Source organism: Pseudozyma flocculosa, assembly GCF_000417875.1.
Source record: "Pseudozyma flocculosa PF-1 unplaced genomic scaffold scaffold00009, whole genome shotgun sequence".
Classification (NCBI taxonomy): Eukaryota; Fungi; Basidiomycota; class Ustilaginomycetes; order Ustilaginales; family Ustilaginaceae; genus Pseudozyma; species Pseudozyma flocculosa.
The window spans coordinates 919717-938840 of NW_006920877.1; the positions used below are offsets into that span (position 1 = coordinate 919717).

Consider the following 19124-nt stretch of genomic DNA (forward strand, 5'->3'; position numbering starts at 1 on the left):
CCGCTCGCTGCGCCGTCGGGCCTCGCCCACCCGCACGTCGAGGCGTTGCGGAGGGAGCAGCAGCCCCGTGGGCGGCCGGCGTCGTTCAGCAACGGCGATGTGCCATCGCGGCAGGGTCTCTCGCCCCCACAGGTCGCGAGCGCACCGGGCGCCTCGAGCCCACGCCGGCGATCCCTCGACGTCTTTGGCGAGCGTTCGGAGCCCAGCTCGTCGGGAGAAGGTGCCGCCGCCGCCAGCCCGCGGCGAGGCAGCAAGAACGGCGCCGCTCCGCTCGACGAAAAGTACATGGCGCTGCTGGTGACGGAAAAGGAGCTCCTCAAGCGCCGTCGCGACGACGTCGTGTTTGGCCTGGGCAACAGCGCCAGCGCCATCGAGTCGGACGACGACGACGGCGACGGCGACGGCAACGACGGGGAGCGCAGGCGCGGCGCAGCCGCGAGGACGGGCGAAGAGAGCAGGTCGGACACGACGAGGGGCCGGAGCCCGGTGCCCAAGGCGTCGACGACGTCGGTGGCCAGTCAGGAGCTCGTCGCTTCGTCGCCGCCGTTGCCGCCCACGGAGGCTGCCGCCGTGGTAGCCGAGGAGGCGCCTCTGCCTTCCACGGGCGACCGCGTCGAGGCTTGAGCGAGCAGGCAGGCAGGCGTCGTCGATGCTGCCCATCCCGGCCTTTGTCACTCGCCTGTTCAGCCGGTCAGAGGGCCGTGGGCGGGTCGCCTGAGCTTGCATGCAGACAGACACCCCACGACAATACGACAATGGTCCGTCACCGTCACCGTCACCGTCACCGTCACCGCCACGAGCCGTCAGCGTGTGCACATCTCGTCTGTGAAGACGAAAGGGGGTGGCATCAAGGTGTCGGCCAGCACGGTGGGCGGGACAATCGGGCTGCTCGAGCTTCGTGGTCAGACAGCGAGGCAACGGGCAGACAGGAGGAGTGGAAAGCACCAGGTGCTCATCTTGCCGTGGTAGCTCGGTCGCGGCTGGAGCGCGCAGCTTGTCCCGTAGGCTGGCCCCCGGGTGCTCAGCAGGTCTGTCCGTCTGCTAACTACCCCGCCCTCCGCTGCTGGGCCAAGGGCCCCTTTCAAGGCCCACTGCGCCCGACTTTCGCGCCGGGTAGAAAAGTTGAAAAAATTGGCGGCCAAAAAGGCGCGACCTCGGCAGGCGGCCGTCGAAATGGCCCTGCGCTTCCTCACCTCTTCGTCCTGGATCCTTGTCGCGGCTCCTGGCCACCATCATCCTTGCCGCCCCTCTTATCCTTCGTTCCGTCCCCCTCTCTCACTGTAGCCGTTACAACAGACGCCGGCCCTCTCTCTACGGCGGTGGTAACGCAGAACGGCATGGTCAAGGCCAAGACGGATCCCTCGGCGCCCGCCGCCGTCGTCCAGCTGCTCGACCAGATCGAAGCCGCGGGTCCAGCCTCTTTGTCTTCGCCTTCGTCTTCATCTTCGCGCTCGCAGCTCGACGGCGCTGCTCTGAGCGAGACGTCGACGTCATCTGCATCCAAGACGTCGACGGATGCAGCGGCAGCGCGTTCGCTGGTCGCCACGCTCGTCGCGCTGCTGCAGCGCTGCCTGGACCTCATCTACGAAGACGAGCGCACCGACGAGCTCTCGCCCTCTCTCAAGTACGGCCTCGACGGCCTCCGCATCTGGGCCAACCGATGCGCCCATCTCGCCGCCCTCCCACCGCTCGTCGATGCCGCGCCGCAGGCTCGAGCCCAGCTGCTCAGCGTCGAGCACCAGCTCAAGCTGTCCAACGTCATCTGGTCCGCCTGCCACTCGGAGCGCACCCAGATCGCCACCCGCTCCAAGGCCGTCATCGAGGCCGTCGTGGCGCTCCTCGACCGCATCGCCGACCCGCTCGCGGAGCGCGGGCCAGTCCTCCCCTTCCCCGGCGATGCGCCGTTCGTGACCGACCTCGTCTCTCGCTCGTTTGCCCAGCTCGAGCGCAAGCAGGCACCCATCATCCTCGAGGTCCTGCTCGCCAAGTACGGCTCTGCGCCCTTCCGACAGAGCGGGCCGGCCGGCGCGAGCTACACCGACTCCCAGATCTACCAGCGTGTCGTCAGGGGGCTCGGCACCGTCGATGGCGGCGCCAACCGGCGCTCGAGGCTCGCCCTCTCGTTCCTGCAGGCGAGGGCCGCCGATCTCGGATGCCAGCTGTCGCGCAAGGCCATCGCAGGCGCCGATCTCCCGGCCGGCGAGCAGAGCGACGAGGCGTGGCAGCGCTGGTCCGCCATCTGGCTCGGGCCGCTCAAAGCGGCGCTCGAGGACGGCGGCGAGCGGCTGCGGTCCGGCCTGGCCTCGTACCACCTGGCACCGCTCTTTGAGATGGATGCGCGCGTCTTTGGCCTGCTCCTCGACAGCATCATGAGGCCGCAGGGCGACGTGACCCGCGACGGCCGCGGTGGCGGTGGCGGTGACGCCGGCGGGAGCGACGGCGGTCATGCCGCCGGCATCAATGTCGAGGCCATCTTCATGGTGCTGCGGATGGGCAAGACGCAGGGCTACTGCCAGATCAGCGGCGACGCCGCCGACTTCTCCACCGAGATGGGCGCCGACGGCTCCCGGCGCGTGCTGGTGCCCTCGACGCTGCTCAAGGACTGCATCCTGTCGGCCGCCTCGGAGCTTCAGATCTCGACGCTCTCGCTCGTCATCGAGTCGCGCACGCCGGCGCTCGCCTTTAATGCCGCCGAGCTCGACATCCTGCGCACCTTTTTCCCCTACAGCCTCACCATCTCGAACCCGGGCGCCCGCGGCGAGCTGCGCGGCTTCTTTGTCAAGATGCTCACCCGCCTGCGCGCCAGCTCCTATGCCCTGGCGCGGGACGCCTCCAAGATCACCCGCATCGCCGAGCACGAGCGGCTCGACGGCGAGAGGGTCAAGCTGGCCGAGCTCGAGCGCGACCTCGACGCGGTGCGGCGCTTCCTCGAGTGGATCTACGCCCTGATCCGCCAGGCGCTCCACCCGGGCGCCTCGTACCAGGCGTGCATCACCGCCCTCACCTTCCTCGACCTCGTCCTCGAGAGCGGCATCGACCCGCGCTTCTCGCAGCCGGGCGCGGCCGGCAACGGTGCCGCCAGGGCGACGGAAAAGACGCTCACCAAAAACGCCGGCATGACGCTGGCCAAAAGCAAGCAGGTCTTTGTGCAGGAGTTCCCCTTTACCCTCGACCTCATCTCGCCGGCGCTCGTGCAGCTGCTGCTGTCGTGCTCCGAGAGCACCTACGACGACATCCAAAACCGCGCCCTCACCATGCTCGTCCGCTTCCTGGCGCCGCTGCCGGGCCTCACTGAGCGCGACGCCGCAGCCGCCAGGATCCTCGGCAAGGCGGCCCGCCTGATGACGAGCTCGAGGGACTTTGAGAGCGCCGCCGCCAGCCGCCTGATCCAGCTGTACAAGGCCGTCTACATCGACCGGCTCGGCTGGCCGCCGTCGTCGCTGCTCGAGCTGGCCGGCTTCCCGACGCCACGGCTCAAGGATGCCGCCGGGGGGCAAGCCAGCGACAACAAGCAGATCCAGCTGATCCGCCACCACCTCGACCTGCTCTCGCACCTGCTGAGCGTCGCCGAGTCGGGCAGGATCCTCGAGGCGGCCACATCGTACCCGCTCCACGGCACCCTCGTCACGCTGCAGGAGCTCTTCGCCTCGGTGCGGCTCGCATCGCTCCCCGAGGCGGACCGTCAGGAGTTTGGCCGCGCCATCGAGGAGGCCGAGGCCATGGTCGACCGCACCTGGAACGTCACCAAGGCCGTGCTGTGCAACTCGGCGCCCGAGGGGAGCGTCGGCGACGGTGGCTCGGCGGCCGCAGCGATCGCGGCCGAGGAGAACGCCGACGATGGCACCGCGGGCCTCCACCAGCCGACGCACGAGTCGGCGCGGGCGATGCGCATCGCCGACGCCGATGGCAAGGCCGACGGCTTGGAGCAGCAGGAGGAGTCGATTGCCGGACCAAAGCACCAGGTGATTCTGTCGTACTCGTGGCGCGGCATGAAGGAGGCGTCGGCGCTGCTCGGCGCCATTGTCGCATCGACGCTTCGAGGCAGCGGCAGCGGCAGTGGCGACCCCACGAGCCTGTGGACGCCGGCGTCGATCGAGGCAGTCGGCGCCCGCTTCAACCTGTGGCTGACGCAGGTGCGCCACCGCGGCGCCTTCAGCACAATCTACCCGGCCTACTGCAATGCGGCCGCAGCCATCGTCCGCAGCGGCTGGAAAGAGGTCGAGGCGCTGCCCCGGCGGTGGATCGAGACCTTCCTCGACGCCGTCGCCCAGCCGGGCACCACGCTCAGCATCACGCGGCGCAGCGCGGGCATCGGCTACGCGGTGCTGGCGCTCGTCAGCGCGCACCCCAACAAGACCGACACCAGCGTGCTGCTCGCCACTGTCCGTCGCCTCATCGACATCGCCCAACGTGGCGCCGCCTCGTCCGAAGAAGGAGAAGGGGAGCGCAGCGGCGAAGCGGCGCCTGCGTCGCTGCCCGTGTCGGCGATCCACGCCCTCAACATCCTGCGCGTCCTCGTCTCCGACGGCCAGCTGTCCGAGTACATGTCGCCGTTTGTCGGCCAGCTGCTCGAGCTGACCATCTCCAAGTTCTCGTCGAGGTTCTGGGGGCTGCGCAACGTGTCGATGATGCTCTCGTCGAGCCTCTGCATCCGCTGCTTCAGCTCGCGCCACACCAACAAGGACACAAAGGACGCCAGGATGCCGGTCGACGAGTTCTTCGCCACCTACCCGAACATGGAAGCGTTCCTGCAGCGCACGCTCGAGGACAAGACGGTCGACGCCGGTCCCAGCGCCGGCACCGTCAGGGGGGTCAAGCAGGACGAGCAGGCCGAGTCGAGCGTCTTTGCCGTGCTGATGCTCTTCAGCCGGATGCAGGCGCCCGAGCTGCCGTCGAGCAACCCGCGCCACCGCGAGCGCCACGCTTCGTTCGCCGCGCTCATCGCCCGCTGCGCATCGAGTCCCGTCTGGAAGATCCGCGAGATGGCCGCCAAGGCGTACGCCGCCGTCGTGCCACTCACCACGGCGGCCGAAGCCTGCATCGGCCTGCTCCAGGGCGGCAGCGCTACCAGGCAAAATGAGCTGCACGGCCGCCTGCTCATGGTCCACCTGCTGCTCCGCAGCCCCAGGGAGAGCGAGGCGCCGTCCTCGTCGCTCGAGCCGGGCATGTCGGCGCTTGCCGACGCGCTATGCGACGGCGCCAAGCGCTTCCTCGTCGACAACCGCTGCCCCGCCACGCAGCTGGCCTACCTCGAGGTCCTGCAGGACTTTGTCGGCATCCGCAGCGCAGACTACCGCGCGCTCGGCGACCGGGTGTTGGCGGCGGCGTGTCCCTGGATCTCGCAGAAGCTGGCTGCGCCCTCCGCGCAGCTTCAGGAGCTCCTGCGCGTGCCGCACGGGCCGAGCCTGCTGTCGACATGCGCGAGGGTCGTGCTGCAGGCGGACGGCCGGCAACTCGGCACGTCCGACGCTGGCGGCGTCGGAGGCGATTCCCTCCTGCGCTCGTGTGTCGAACTCGTCTCGCACCCGATCGAGGACGTCCGCCTTTCCGTGCTCGAGGCTCTGGCAAGCGACGAGGGGTCGGCGCTCCGGCGGGCGGCGGCTAGCTCTGCGGTGGCCAAGCAGCTGCTGTGCGAGTTTGGCCGCAAGATCCACCACAGCATCAGCATGGCCGGCGAAGGCATCTGGGTCCGCATCAGCGCGGCCGAGCTGCTGCACAACCTGCTGTCCGGCCCCAGCGCGGACGGCCATACGCAGGTCGCGTCGGATCTGGCCTCGGCGCTCTTCCCCAGCGACGCGGCCCTCACCGACGCCGTGGCAGAGCTGACCAGGGTGGCGAGGACGACGCCCATCGTGCCTCTGCGCGAGGCGCTGCTGCCCTACATTGCCGGCCTCTGCCACGCGCTCTGCGCGGCCACTGCGCCCGAGGCGGGGCTCGATGCGGGCTCGCGACTTACGGTGGTCGAGACGTGGTGTCGCACCGTGGCCCGCTGCGCCGACGAGAACGAGTCGGTGCAGTCGCGCGAGGCGGCGGGCCAGGCGCTGCGCACCATGGGCGCCTACCTCTTCCCCGCGGCATCGGCGGCCGACCTGCTGGGCAAGCAGTCGGCCGACGTCTTTGCGGCGCGGCTCGCATCCATCAACCTGCTCACCGACGACGACGAGGACGTGCGCATCGAGGCCGCGGCCATGATCGGCGAGACGATCGCCGTCTCTGGTTCCGGCTCCGGCTCCGGCTCTGGCCCCGCGACGTCATCCCGTGACCCTGGCGGCGAAGACGGCGCAAAGAAGCCGTCGGCCAACCTCTTGGCGCTGACCCGTGTGGCGCGCAGCGGTGGCGCGAGCAGCGAGGTCAGCACCGACCGAGCCTGGTCCTGGATGGCGCGTCACTACAGCGCCACCGCCACCAGCACCGTCTGGGCGGAGCATGTCTGGTCGCAGCTGGTCCCGACGCCCGATGCATCCGGTGAGTTCCTTGGCGCCACGGCAGCCCCCGTCAGCGGTCCTCGTCCATCGTCACTGACGCGCTCGTGTCACCCTTCCCGTCTCTGATACTGTCGCCTTGCTGCTCTGGTCGCCGCGCCGCTGTTCAGCTCGCGAATTCAACGAGGCCTTTACGCCCTCGACGATGCTCTTCACCGAGGAGAAGCCCAACCAGTTCCGCGACCCGGAGGCAACGATCCGCCGGGCTTTCGCATCGGTCGTCTCGGGCGAGGTCGAGCCGGCATCGTCTTCGCTGGCCGCCCAGCTCGTCGAGAGGACCCTGGGCGAGGTGACGCGACTGGCAGACTGCCTCGGCCTCTCGAGCTCCGCCGCCGATATCGCCCCCCCTTCTGGTCCTCCCGGTTCCGCTGCTGCTGCTGCTGCTGCTACCGCTGCCGCTGCGGGTGCGGACGGCGCCAACGACGTCAAGACGGATCTGGTCGGAACGCACCTGCTGGCGACGCGGGTGGTGCTCGCCTTCACGGCGGTGCAGCGGAGCGGCGCCACGCGAGCCGCGGCGGTCGAGCATGCCAGGATCGACGCGGCCGGCGCGGCGGTGTCGAGCATCGTGCGGAAACTCGGTCTCGATGCCGTCGACGTCGATGTCGATGTCGATGTCGATTTCGACGCTGTCGGCGTTGCGCCTCCCCAGCCGGACGCAGCGCTGGAACGGGAGACGGGACGCGAGCAAGGCAAGCCGAGCTACAGCATAGCGTAAGCGTCCCAGCGTCCCAGCGTCCCAGCGTCCCAGCGTCCCAGCAGCCCAGCGGCCCATCGCCACCGCCCGTCGCGCGCGCTAGCTCGCCCTCATCGAGAGGACAGCGAGATGGCGTCGACCGGTCTCGTTGCTGCCTCGAACATGTACTTTTATTGCCTAGCCAAAAATGCCTCCATCCGGTCGAGGTCGAGGACAGGAAGCAGCAGCAGCAGCGACAGTCTTGACTGACGCCGTCGTCCTCCTCCTCTGCCGCTCTTCCTCTCCCTCGTCCCCCTCCCCTGGCCACGTCACTGCCTGCCTGCCTCTTGCCGCTCTCCTCTGTGCCGTTTGCGGGGTACACCTGTCGTGCTGTCTCGTCCGCCTCCCCCGCTGCCGCTGCCGCTGCGTCTGCCCGACGCCTCCCGAAGTATGGTCTCGGACTTTTTCTTTCCCAACGTCGGCGGTGTCGAGGGCCACATCTACCTCGTCAGCCGCGCGCTGCTCGACCTCGGCCACAAGGTGGGTCCATTCGCGCTCGCTCGCGCCCACATCCGCGCCACGGTTCTGCCCTGCTCTGCCCTGCCCTGCCCTGCTCTGCCCTGCCCTGCTCTGAGCTCTGACGCCGGTTCGCTCGCACGCTCGCACGCACGCACGCTCGCTCCTCTGCCGGCCATCGTGGGCCATCGCGTTGCACAGGTCATCGTGATAACGCACGCCTACCCGCCCCACCGCGTCGGGGTGCGCCACCTCTCGTCGGGCCTCAAGGTCTACTACGTGCCCTACGGCGTCATAGCCCGGCAGGACACGCTGCCCAACTTTTTTGCCCTCTTTCCGCTGCTCCGCTCCATCCTGCTGCGCGAACGCGTCGAAATCGTCCATGGCCACCAGGCCCTCTCGTCGATGGCCCACGAGGGCATCCTCCACGCGCGCACCCTCGGCCTCAAGACAGTCTTTACCGACCACTCGCTGTTCGGATTCGCAGACGCCGCCTCGATCCTCACCAACAAGCTCCTCCGCTTCGTCCTCAGCGACGTCGATGCCGTCGTCGCCGTCAGCCATACCGGGTGAGTGCCGTTCGTTTCACGCCTTCGCCTTCGCGATCGCTGTCCCGCCCTGCCCCCGGCCGCGGCCCCGACTGATACTCACACGGACGTGCGTCGCTCGATATCTTCGCGCGGACCGACGGCACGGACAGCAAGGAGAATACGGTGCTGCGTGCCCACCTCGACCCGGCAACGGTCTCGGTGATACCCAACGCCGTCGTGGCGGAGCAGTTTGAGCCGGACCCATCGCGCGTCGACCGCAGTCGCCGTGAGTGCCGCCGCGCTCGTCGTCGTCGTCGGATCAGCGGGCGCTGGACCTGGCATCTGACGCCGTTCCTTCCTTTGCCTTTCCTCGCCGCCCCGCCCCGTCTCGTCTCGTCTCGTCTCGCACGGCTTGGTGCGCGTCGCTTCGGCAGTGACGGTGGTGGTGCTGAGCCGCCTCATGTACCGCAAGGGCATCGACCTGCTCATCGCCGCCATCCCGCGCCTCTGCGCACGCCACCCGGACCTGCACTTCCTCATCGGTGAGCGCCTGCCTTGCCTCCCCGTTCCCTCTCCCTCGCGCGCATACGATCGTTTACCTGCGGCCCCCCGGCCTGACGATGCTGACGATCCTTGGTAAACTGGACGGTGCCCGGCGTACGACGGGCGCGGTGCAGGCGGCGATGGGCCCAAGCGAGTCGAGCTCGAGCAGATGCGCGAGCGCTACATGATCCAGGACCGCGTCGAGCTCGTCGGCGCCGTCCGACAGGGCGATGTTCGAGCCGTGAGTCTGCGGGCCGTCGTTCCACGTCGCCGAGCGCGGCCCACCGTTTCGAAGGCTGACAGCCTCTTTTCCCGCCTTGGGATGTCCTTTGATCCGCCTCCCGGCAGCACCTGACGCGCGGCCAGATTTTTTTCAACACGTCGCTGACCGAGGCGTTTGGCACGGGCATCATCGAGGCGGCGTGCGCGGGCCTGTTTGTCGTGAGCACAAGGGTCGGCGGCGTGCCCGAGGTGCTGCCGGACGAGATGGTGCGCCTCGCTCGACCCGAAGAGGACGGTAAGTGGCGCCCCACCCGCAGCCCCTGCCCTGTCCAGCAGCGCAGCGCCTTGGTCGACGAGCTAGAACCTCGAATCTCGTCCGAGCTGACCCGCAAACGCGATTCTTCCTACTACTGCCCGGGTGTCGCGCGCGCGCCGCGCGGTAGACGTGGTGCGGGCGATGGAGGATGCCATCTCGCACGTCCGGGCGGGTCGACACGACCCGATCGCGTACCACGCGGCGCTGCGGCGCATGTACTCGTGGAGCAACGTGGCCCAGCGGCTGGAGCGCGTCTACGACGACGTCGTCGCCCGGCCCTTTCCCCGTCCGACTGAGCGGTTTGAGCGGTGAGTGGTCGGGAGTGCCAGCCACAAGGTTCCCTTGACGACCGTGGGCGACCGACGACGGGTGGACCAAGCAGGCTGACAGACGGTCCCCCTTTGTCCCTGCTGGCTGCGACGGCCGCCTTCTTCCCCACCGGCTGCGCTGCGCTGCACGGCGCTGTGCAGCTACTACCGTGGCGGCGTGGTGGCGGGCAAGATCTTCTGCATCATTGTCGCCGTCGACCTGCTCTTTCTCAAGGTGCTCGAGTGGTTCCTGCCCGTCGAGCGCATCGATACGCCGCCCTCGCTGCACGCACCCCACCAGCGGCGGCGGACGGCGGGGCGTCGCCGGACCAGCGGGCCGAAGACGACGCCCGGCATCGACGACGACGACGACGAGATCAAGACGACGCCCGGCATAAACGACGACGGCGACGAGATGAACTCATAAGCCACACGGTCGGCCTTCGGGTGCGGATGCGGGTGCGGGGGACAGGGACAGTGACAGTCGTCGACGGGGCTGACGGATAGTGCGGGGCCCCTTCCGGGACGTGGCGGCGGTGACGAAGAGGGACCGCCGTAAGCCCCACGCTTGCCGTATCTGCCGGGGCTGTAGCATTCGCCCGAAAGAAGCGCTGCGGGGCGGCGCGCCTTCGGATCCGCCATTTCCCTTTGCTACCGTAAGCCGGGCGAGCGGGCGAGCGGGCGAGCGGCACGAGAGCCGCGTTTCGCGCGAGCAGCGGAGGCGTCGACGCCCTTTCCTTGCTTGGCTGCTTGCTTGAGCCTCGTCTTGCTCGGTGGCGCATGCCGCATGCCCTCGTAGCGGCGAAAAGGCAGCGCAGCCAAGCCGACGGCGAGGGGGGGCAAAGTCGAATGCTGAGATACGGTGGATGATCTGATCGATGCCGCCTGCCTAGCTCCTCGCAAGGGTGTGCGCATGCTGGCATGGCGTGGCCGGGCCTGGGTCGGCGTCCGAAGGTGCGCAGCGGCTCGACGGACCGGCGTGTCCGAAGGCGCCTACCTGCTTGTTGGCCCGCCGCCGCGTTTTCAGAAGGTGCAAGTCCAAGCCCAAGCCAGAGAAAGGGTCACGCCAGGCTGCCTGCCTGCCCTGGGCTGATTTTGGGCCCGCCGCCAGTTTGTTCGGGAGTTGCGCCGAGGCCGTGCTGCGCTCCTTCTTACGCTACCCGCGCTGCGTGGCCAGGCCAGGCTTACCCGCCCGCCCCCGCCTGCCTGCCTGCCTGCCTGCTGGCAAGACAGAGAATGCGGCCGGCGGGCCACACACACGGCAGCATCGCCTCCTTTCTCGCCGCACCGACCGCACCGACCGCACCGACCGACGCTGGCTTCCCCGCGCCGACCTTCATCTGGCCCTGGGTTGCTCTCGACGCCTTCTCTCCTTCCACCACCACCACCACCACCATCGCCTTTCCCTGCGCTTCAGCAAGCAACGCCACCTCTCCTCACTCCCGCTCACCCTCACGACTCCAACCACAGAGATAACCTGCGCAGCTTGCCTTCGTCTCGCTCGCAACGAGCCGTCCGTCTCCCGGCACTGACCGCCGCCACCCGCTAGCGCCACCGCCTCGCGGTCTCACCACACCTCGCCCCCCACGGGTCCACCACCACGATGGCCACCCAGGCAGACATCATCATCCTCGCCCTCGGCGGCCTGCTCGCCTTCCTCTACCTCTTCCGCGGCACCCTCTTTGCCAGCGGAAAGGCCTCCGACGCGGGATCCAAGCTCGCCGGCGGCTCCGACCTCGACTCGTCGGCAGACGCCGCTGCAAACGACTTTGTTACAAAGCTGACTTCACAGGTGAGTGTCGTGTATTGGCGGTGGTGGTGCCAATGGCGGCAGCGCAGCGCCTCGAGCCCCGCAGAGAGATCAATCCCCGCGACCGAGGAGCATGTCCGCTGACTGCATACGCCTCTGCTGGCCCTCTCCTCATTTTCCCCGCTGCTGCTCCACGAACCCCCGCCGCAGAACAAGCGCATCGCCATCTTCTACGGCTCGCAGACGGGCACTGCCGAAGAGTATGCCACCAAGATCGCAAAGGAGGCCAAGGCGCGCTTCGGCACCTCGTCGCTCGTGTGCGACCCCGAAGAGTACGAGTTTGAGAAGCTCGACCAGCTCCCCAGCGACTGCGTCGCCTGCTTTGTCATGGCCACCTACGGCGAGGGCGAGCCCACCGACAACGCCGTCGGCCTGATGGAGTTCCTCGACGGCGAAGACGTCCAGTTCTCCAACGGCAGCTCGCTCGACAACCTCAACTACGTCATCTTTGGCCTCGGCAACCGCACCTACGAGCACTACAACGCCATCGCCCGCAAGCTCGACGCCCGCCTCGAGTCGCTCGGCGCCAAGCGCATCGGCGAGCGCGGCGAGGGCGACGACGACAAGAGCATGGAGGAAGACTACCTTGCTTGGAAGGACGGCATGTTTGAGGCGCTCGCCTCGTCGCTCGGCTTTGAAGAGGGCGGCGGCGGCGACGTGGCCGACTTCAAGGTGCGCGAGGTGGCCGACCACCCCGAGGACAAGGTGTACCGCGGCGAGCTCTCGGCGCGCGCGCTGCTGGGCACCAAGGGCATCCACGACGCCAAGAACCCGTACAACGCCGTGGTCAAGGAGGCGCGCGAGCTCTTTGTCGAGGGCACCGCCGACCGCACCTGCGTCCACGTCGAGTTTGACATCGAGGGGTCCGGCATCTCGTACCAGCACGGCGACCACATCGCCGTGTGGGCCCACAACCCGGAGCAGGAGGTCGAGCGCGCCCTCGCCGTCCTCGGCCTGCTGGGCAAGCGCGACACGGTCATTGACGTCGAGTCGCTCGACCCCACGCTCGCCAAGGTCCCCTTCCCCGTGCCCACCACCTACGAGGCCGTCTTCCGCCACTACCTCGACATCTGCGCCCACGCCTCGCGACAGACGCTCAACAACTTTGCAAAGTACGCCCCCACGCCCGAGGCGCGCGCCAAGCTGGAAAAGGCGTGCGGCGACAAGGCCGCCTTCCAGGAGGCCATCGGCCACCGCTGCCTCAAGACGTTCGAGGCGCTCCAGCTCATCGTCGGCGACGACCTCGGCGGCGACAGCGTGGCCAAGGCGACGGCGTGGGAGATCCCCTTTGACCGCGTCATCTCGGACCTGCCCCGCGTCGGACCGCGCTTCTACTCGATCTCGTCGAGCCCCAAGATGCACCCCAAGACGGTCCACATCACCGCCGTCGTGCTGCGCTACCGCCCCGAGGCGGCCGGCCAGGACTCGCCCTACGTGCACGGCCTCGCCACCAACTTCATCAGCGCCATCAAGATGGCAAAGAACAACGAGCAGCCGTCGGGCCCCGACGACCCGCGCTTCGGCACGCCCGGCTACGACCTGGCGGGCCCGCGCGGCGCGTACACCAAGGAGTCGCTCTTCCGCGCGCCGATCCACATCCGCCGCTCCAACTTCCGCCTGCCGACGTCGCCCAAGATCCCCGTGATTATGGTGGGCCCGGGCACGGGCGTCGCCCCCTTCCGGTCGTTTGTCCAGGAGCGGGTGTGCAGCGCGCAGAAGACGTGCGACAAGGTCAACCAGTCGCCGGCCGAGGCGCTGCAGGACTGGGGCAACATCTGGCTCTTCTACGGGTGCCGCCGGAGCAACGAGGACTTCCTGTACAAGGACGAGTGGCCCGAGTACGCGTCCAAGCTGGGCGGCAAGTTCCAGATGGAGACGGCCGTGAGCCGGGAGAAGTTCAAGCCGGACGGCTCCAAGCTGTACGTGCAGGACCTGATCTGGGAGCGGCGCAAGGAGCTTGCGCAGGACATCCTGGACAAGAAGGCGTACATCTACATCTGCGGCGAGGCCAAGGGGATGGCGCACGACGTCGAGGAGATGTTTGGGCGGGTGCTCGAGGAGGCCAAGGGGTCGGCCGAGGCGGGGCGCCGCGAGCTCAAGCTGCTCAAGGAGCGCAGCCGCCTGCTGCTCGACGTTTGGTCCTAGGCGGCCAAGAAGGGGCCCGCTCCGCCACTGCCGCCATCGCGGCGGCGAGTGGCAAGGCGGCGTGGACGATGGCCTCCATCGCTCTCTGTCTCCGTCTTCATCCCTCTCCCTCTCTGCGTCTCTCTGTCTCTCTACAGGTGTCTCTGGCTCCCTCTAGCTCCCTGTGTCTCTTTATCTCTCTCACGTGTACATGACGACGATACGATTCCCGGCGACGGAAGACGACGACGGAGAGGTGTCGGTAGAGGCAAGACGAATGATCCAATGCGCGCTGGGGTTGCCAGGCTGTGCGATGCTGCTAGCTGGTAGCTGGATCGGGACGGGGCCAAAGGCAGGTCACGCAGCGTTCAATCGGCACTCGGGACCGGGCAGCAAGGCACGTTCTGAGCGCCCGGCGGGGCTGCGGGCTCGTTTGGCCTGGCCCTGGCCGGCCGCGGCGGATGACCCGCATTCGTCATGGTGCCTTTGCCGTGCCTTGCCTTGCCTCTGCCGGCCCTTTTTTCGCTCATTGTCGCCGGCCTGCCTGTGTGGGTGCGTCGCTGCCAACGAACTTTGCGGCAGGTTTGTTTCGTTGCCTCGACGTCGTCTTGCCTTGCCTTGGCTCCCCTCGCTGCCAGGCCATGCCATGCCTGCTTGCGACACCACGTCGGCCGGCCTCATGCGCTGACGATGGGTCCAAAGAGAGAGCAGCAGGCTAGGGCGAGACGAGGCGAGGCCAGGCATCGAAGCCTAGCCTGGGCCCCCCCAACGCTGGTGCAGCGGGCCGATGCGCTTTGTTCGGCCCAAATTTCCGCTCGACGAGGAAAAAGAAGCCAGCCTGGAAAGGCCCCCCCCCCCCCCCGGCTGCTGGCTTAGGCCGTCTTGGCAACGCCGATCCAGCCTGCCTGCCCGCGGCGAGGAGCGGCGAGGCCTGGCCTGGCTGCCCTACGTAGGTCGTTGGCGTCGTTTGAGGTGGAGAGAGAGGGGCAGAGAGCCAGAGCCAGAGGCAACGCCGGGGTGGTGGGTGCGAGAGGGCGTCACCGTCACCCTTTCTTCCTTTGCCCTGGCACTCCTCCTCCTCCTCCTCCTCTTCCCCACCTCCTCGCCGCCCGTCATCACCAACACCACCGCCCACCGCATCCACCTAGCGCACCCGCCTTGCGCATCCACCTAGCGCACCCGCCTTGCGCACCCTCCTCGCGCATCGTCGCGCTCCACCGCAACAAGCCTCCAACGCACGCTACTCGACGCTACGTGACCTCCCCCGTCCGCCGTCCCAACATGGCATCCATAAGGCTCGCCAACGCCGGCGCGCCCCCGCCAAATGCTCGCCTCCAGATCCAGGCGCAGCCCATCGTCAAGCTCGCAATCGTCCTCACCACCTCGCTCGCACACCTCATCGCTCCCGCACTCGCCTTCCCCATCGGCGGCGCCCACAACGGCGATGCCACCGCACCCACCCTGGCCGCTCGCGGCCACGGCGGAGGCGGCGGCGGCGACGACGCACCAAAGACCGACAACCCGGTCAAGCTCACTATCGACATCCTCACCATCGCCGCGCTCGTCGTCCTCGGCGGCATCTTTGCCGGCCTCACGCTCGGCCTCATGGGCCTCGACATGGTCAACCTCCAGGTCCTCTCGACCTCGGGCTCGGAAAAGGAGCGCAAGCACGCACTCAAGGTCATGAAGCTCCTCGAAAAGGGGCGCCACTGGGTCCTCGTCGTCCTCCTCCTCGGCAACGTCATCGTCAACGAGACCCTCCCCATCTTCCTCTCCGACTTTGGCGGCGGCGTCGCCGCCGTCCTCAGCTCCACGCTCCTCATCGTCATCTTTGGCGAAATCGTGCCCCAGAGCATCTGCGCCCGCTACGGCCTCGCCATCGGCGCATTCTGCGCGCCCATGGTCCACGCCACCATGATCATCATGGCGCCCATCGCATGGCCCACGGCCAAGCTCCTCGACTGGTGCCTCGGCGAGGAGCACGGCACGACCTACCGCAAGGCCGAACTCAAGACGTTTGTGTCGCTCCACCAGCAGGTCGGCACCGAGAACCTAAACGAGGACGAGGTGACCATCATCCGCGCCGTCCTCGACCTCAACGACAAGACCGTCGAGGACGTCATGACGCCCATCGACGACGTCTACATCATGTCGAGCGACACGGTCCTCGATGAGGACGGCGTCGCCAAGCTCGTCCGCTCCGGCTACTCGCGCGTCCCCGTCCACGAGCCGGGCAAGCCCGACGCCATCGTCGGCATGCTCCTCGTCAAGAACCTCATCCAGTACGACCCCGAGGACGCCCAGCCCGTCTCGAGCTTCCACCTGACGCCGCTGCCCGAGGCCAGCCCGGACCTCACGCTGCTCGACTGCCTCAACTACTTCCAGCAGGGCCGCAGCCACATGATCCTCGTCTCGAGGCACCCGGGAGAGAGCCGCGGCGCCATGGGCGTCGTCACGCTCGAGGACGTCATCGAGGAGATGATTGGCGAGGAGATTGTCGACGAGACCGACGTCTTTGTCGATGGTGAGTCCTTGGTCCCATGACACGTCGCCGTCGTACTTTGCACTGACCCGTCCGCGCGCCGCCCTCGAAATCACCCCTTCCTTCGCTCTTCTCTGCTCTGCCTCTGCCTCTGCCTGCCAGTCCACAACAAGATCAAGGTGGTGCGCAACCCTCGTCCGCAGGCCGACCAGCAGTCGTGGCAGCCCCTCATCCGCGGCATCATCGAGCGCCGTCGCAAGCTGGGCGGGCCGATGCGCACGCCGCTGCGCTCGTCGTACGGCACCATCGGCCGCCCCGAGGGCACCACCACCCCGGCCTCGAGCTCGGCTACCGGCGGCGGCGGCAACAACCACAATGGCGGATCCAACAGCAACAGCAACGGCGGCGCCAGCTCGCTGCCCAACCAGGGCATCGCGGCGCGCTACGGCACGCAGCCCGACGTGCGCGCCGTCAACAAGGTGGCAATCAAGCAGCCCAACGGCGCCGGCACGCCCGGCTCGCCGCTGTCGCGCGCCAACACGATGCCGCTGCGCCGCGAGTCGACGAGCTCGATGGCGTCGCACTCGACGGCCGACGGCGGCGGCGCCAGCGTCAACCCCGGCGAGCCGTTTATCGTCGAGGTCGAGGACGGCAGGCAGGTGCGCGTGCTCCACATTGAAGATATCAGCGAGGTGCCCTCGGCCGAGGAGCAGGCTACTAAAAAGGACGAGCAGGAACGTCGCCAGCAGCAGCAGCAGCAGCAGCAGCACGAGGGCGACGAAGGCGACGAGGATGGAGAGACGAAGCCGTTGCTCGGCGGCGGTAACGGCAGCAGCGGTGGCAACGGCAACGGTGGCAAGGGGAATAAAGGCGGCAAGGGCAAGCGGCGCGGGAAGAAGTAGGCACGGCGACCGGTCGACCCCGCGTCGGCTGGACGCCCTACTTTCTTCTATCTCCCCTCGTCCTTCGCCTCCGCCTTGGCCTTGACGCCTCGACTCGACGAGACTAGGGTGGACGCGGAGGACCAGACAGACAGACGCACGCACCATGCCTCTAGGACATTGCCGCGGGAACCTTCCTCGTCGGCCTTCGATCCCATCTACTTCTCTTCCTTTCCATCTTCATCGATTTCCGCTCCGTTGCGCACCGCACCGCACAGCACGCCAGAGCACAGCACAGCACAGCACGATTCGACCCATCTCGACGACAGACTCCCCTTTCCACCAGGGGCCACCAGGGGCCACGAGAGCGCTTCTGCCCACGCGGCCGAGCCGGACCGAGTTGCATACGGAGACGATGGGATTGCCGAGGAGAGATTGTGTGGACCTGGATCCGCTCGTCCGCGTCCCTCTTGCCCTCTGCACACGGCGAGGGGAAGGAAGCGGTCGGGCGATGCGAGGGACGCCACGCTATAGTACAATGGAGATGACGATCGAAGGGGGTGAGAGAAGAGCATGAGGTAGACAGGGACGACGAGCGGCGCCGACACGATACGACGCGGCAAGGAACGACGACGGACGCATCAAGACGAAAGGAGGAGGACGCCATTGACGCATCCGTCGTTTTCGGGGTTGTTGGTCACCTGGGCGTACTTGCCCCACACGACCTTGCCCGTCGTCGTCGTCATGCCCAGCTCCGACACGTTGACCTCGATGATGGTGCCCTTGGTCAGCACGCCCAGCTGCGTGTAGAGCGGCGAGTTGGGGTTCTTCTTCACGCCCACGATGGGCAGGTTGAAGGAGGCCTTGAGCTCGGCTGGCGGTGGCGGTGGCGCAGTGGGGAAGAGGGGGGGCAGGACGAGGTGAGTGGGCGAGGGGGTTGGATGGTGAGTACGGGGGCTGCAGCTGAGTGTCCGCGCCGCAGGAGAGGGATGCAGGCGCCAGGCGCCACTCACGATGCGTAATGTGGGCCTTGTTGTAGCGCAGGCCCATGGGGCGGATGAAGCGCTCGAGCTTGGGCGGCTTGCGGGTGAAGCTCTCGCCGACAAACGTGGGCTTGGTGACCATCCTCTTCCACCCCTTCTGCTTCCTCTTTCCCGTCTTGATGACCTTGAACGCCTCGTCCTCTGCGATGCCGCGGACCTGGGGCAGGGGCACGCTGTACCGTGCCGCCTTGTCCTTGCGCCTCTCCTTGACGGCGCTGCTGAGGGCCTTTGCGTCCTTCTGGCCCTCGCGGTCGAGGAGGTAGGCGGGCAGCGCCGTGTTGGGGTCGCTCGACGTCGAGGCCTGCTTGACGTCGCGCTCCTCGTGCGCCTTGATCGTCTTTTTCATCTGGATCTTTTCGGTGCGGTTCTTTTTGTTGAGCATCTTGGCCTTGAGGCCCGTCACCTTTTGCGCAAAGGCGGCGTTCTTGTGCACCTCGCGCGCCGCCTTTTTGCGCTGCCGCTCCTCGTGGTCCAACCGCCGGCCATGGCGTCGGATGTGCTCCTCGATGTACTCGTTCTGCCAGCGGCGGCGGGGAGCGCAGAGGGGCATGCGATGGGATGGGATGGGAGAGAATCAGTCGGTGAGTCGCCTGGAGGATTGGGATCGAAGCTGTGGGCCATCCGTCGCGCAACTCACCTGAGGCATGATGGACGGATGGCAGGTGTCGTCCTGCTACGGCGATGGGGTCGGCGGTGGTACGAGGTCGAGGTCGAGGCTAGAAGATCCAAGCTGCACTGCCAAGTGGTGGTGTGTGGATGGCCAAAAAGAGTCGGTGTTGTCGCTGGTGCTGGTGGCAATGGCGGTCCGTAAGGCAGGTAGCTCGAGACGATGATGGAGAGGTGGAGCCAGGTGGACCGATGGGCACCAGCCGGTGGCGCAGCGTACCAGCCAGACGGCGGCAGCAGCAGCAGCAGCAGCAGCACCAGCCACCAGCAACAGCAGCCACCAGCACCGAGGCCCAGCCTGCGCTGGAAGCTGCGCTGCGAATTTGCGAAATTTTTGTGGGCCCGGCCTAGCCTGGCTGGCCCCCCCCGCGTCCGGTGCCCGCGCCTTGACCCTGGCCCCTCGACCCTCGACCCTCCCTCCTGCTTTCGCCCGAGACGAGGCCTGGCAAAGCGCCGCCTGCTCGGTCGGGCCAGGCCAGGCCAGGCCAGCTCTCCGCCAAGCTGGCCAGCTGAAGCTAGCCCGCC

The 19124-nt window shown here is 67.7% G+C and overlaps 5 protein-coding genes across 5 annotated transcripts in view; 4 read left to right on the top strand and 1 right to left on the bottom strand.

The window, feature by feature from the left end:
* The window catches only part of PFL1_03233 (uncharacterized protein), a gene marked incomplete at both ends in the record, with an annotated part of 3564 nt that extends 2940 nt beyond the window's left edge, over window positions 1–624 (top strand). The window contains one exon of the mRNA XM_007880748.1: window positions 43–624. Within this exon, the coding sequence (XP_007878939.1) occupies window positions 43–624 (582 nt within the window). The remainder of the gene's footprint in view (window positions 1–42) is intronic.
* A 713-nt stretch (window positions 625–1337) lies between these two features.
* Window positions 1338–10020, top strand: PFL1_03234 (uncharacterized protein; the record flags this gene model as incomplete). Its single annotated transcript, XM_007880749.1, has 10 exons — window positions 1338–6465; window positions 6593–7196; window positions 7608–7698; window positions 7876–8243; window positions 8375–8490; window positions 8639–8746; window positions 8882–8988; window positions 9096–9264; window positions 9413–9593; window positions 9756–10020. The coding sequence occupies 10 exons, from the start codon at window positions 1338–1340 to the stop codon at window positions 10018–10020; spliced, it is 7137 nt and encodes a 2378-aa protein (XP_007878940.1).
* Window positions 10021–11196: 1176 nt separating this feature from the next.
* On the top strand, window positions 11197–13548 carry PFL1_03235 (uncharacterized protein; the record flags this gene model as incomplete). The annotated part of the gene is made up of 2 exons (XM_007880750.1): window positions 11197–11385; window positions 11554–13548. The coding sequence occupies 2 exons, from the start codon at window positions 11197–11199 to the stop codon at window positions 13546–13548; spliced, it is 2184 nt and encodes a 727-aa protein (XP_007878941.1).
* Window positions 13549–14808: 1260 nt separating this feature from the next.
* PFL1_03236 (uncharacterized protein) lies at window positions 14809–16911 on the top strand (the record flags this gene model as incomplete). Its single annotated transcript, XM_007880751.1, has 2 exons — window positions 14809–16051; window positions 16172–16911. The coding sequence occupies 2 exons, from the start codon at window positions 14809–14811 to the stop codon at window positions 16909–16911; spliced, it is 1983 nt and encodes a 660-aa protein (XP_007878942.1).
* A 620-nt stretch (window positions 16912–17531) lies between these two features.
* Window positions 17532–18579, bottom strand: PFL1_03237 (uncharacterized protein; the record flags this gene model as incomplete). Its single annotated transcript, XM_007880752.1, has 3 exons — window positions 17532–17764; window positions 17904–18450; window positions 18571–18579. 3 exons carry the CDS (start codon window positions 18577–18579, stop codon window positions 17532–17534), a joined length of 789 nt encoding a protein of 262 aa, XP_007878943.1.
* Between the last annotated feature and the right edge of the window lie 545 nt (window positions 18580–19124).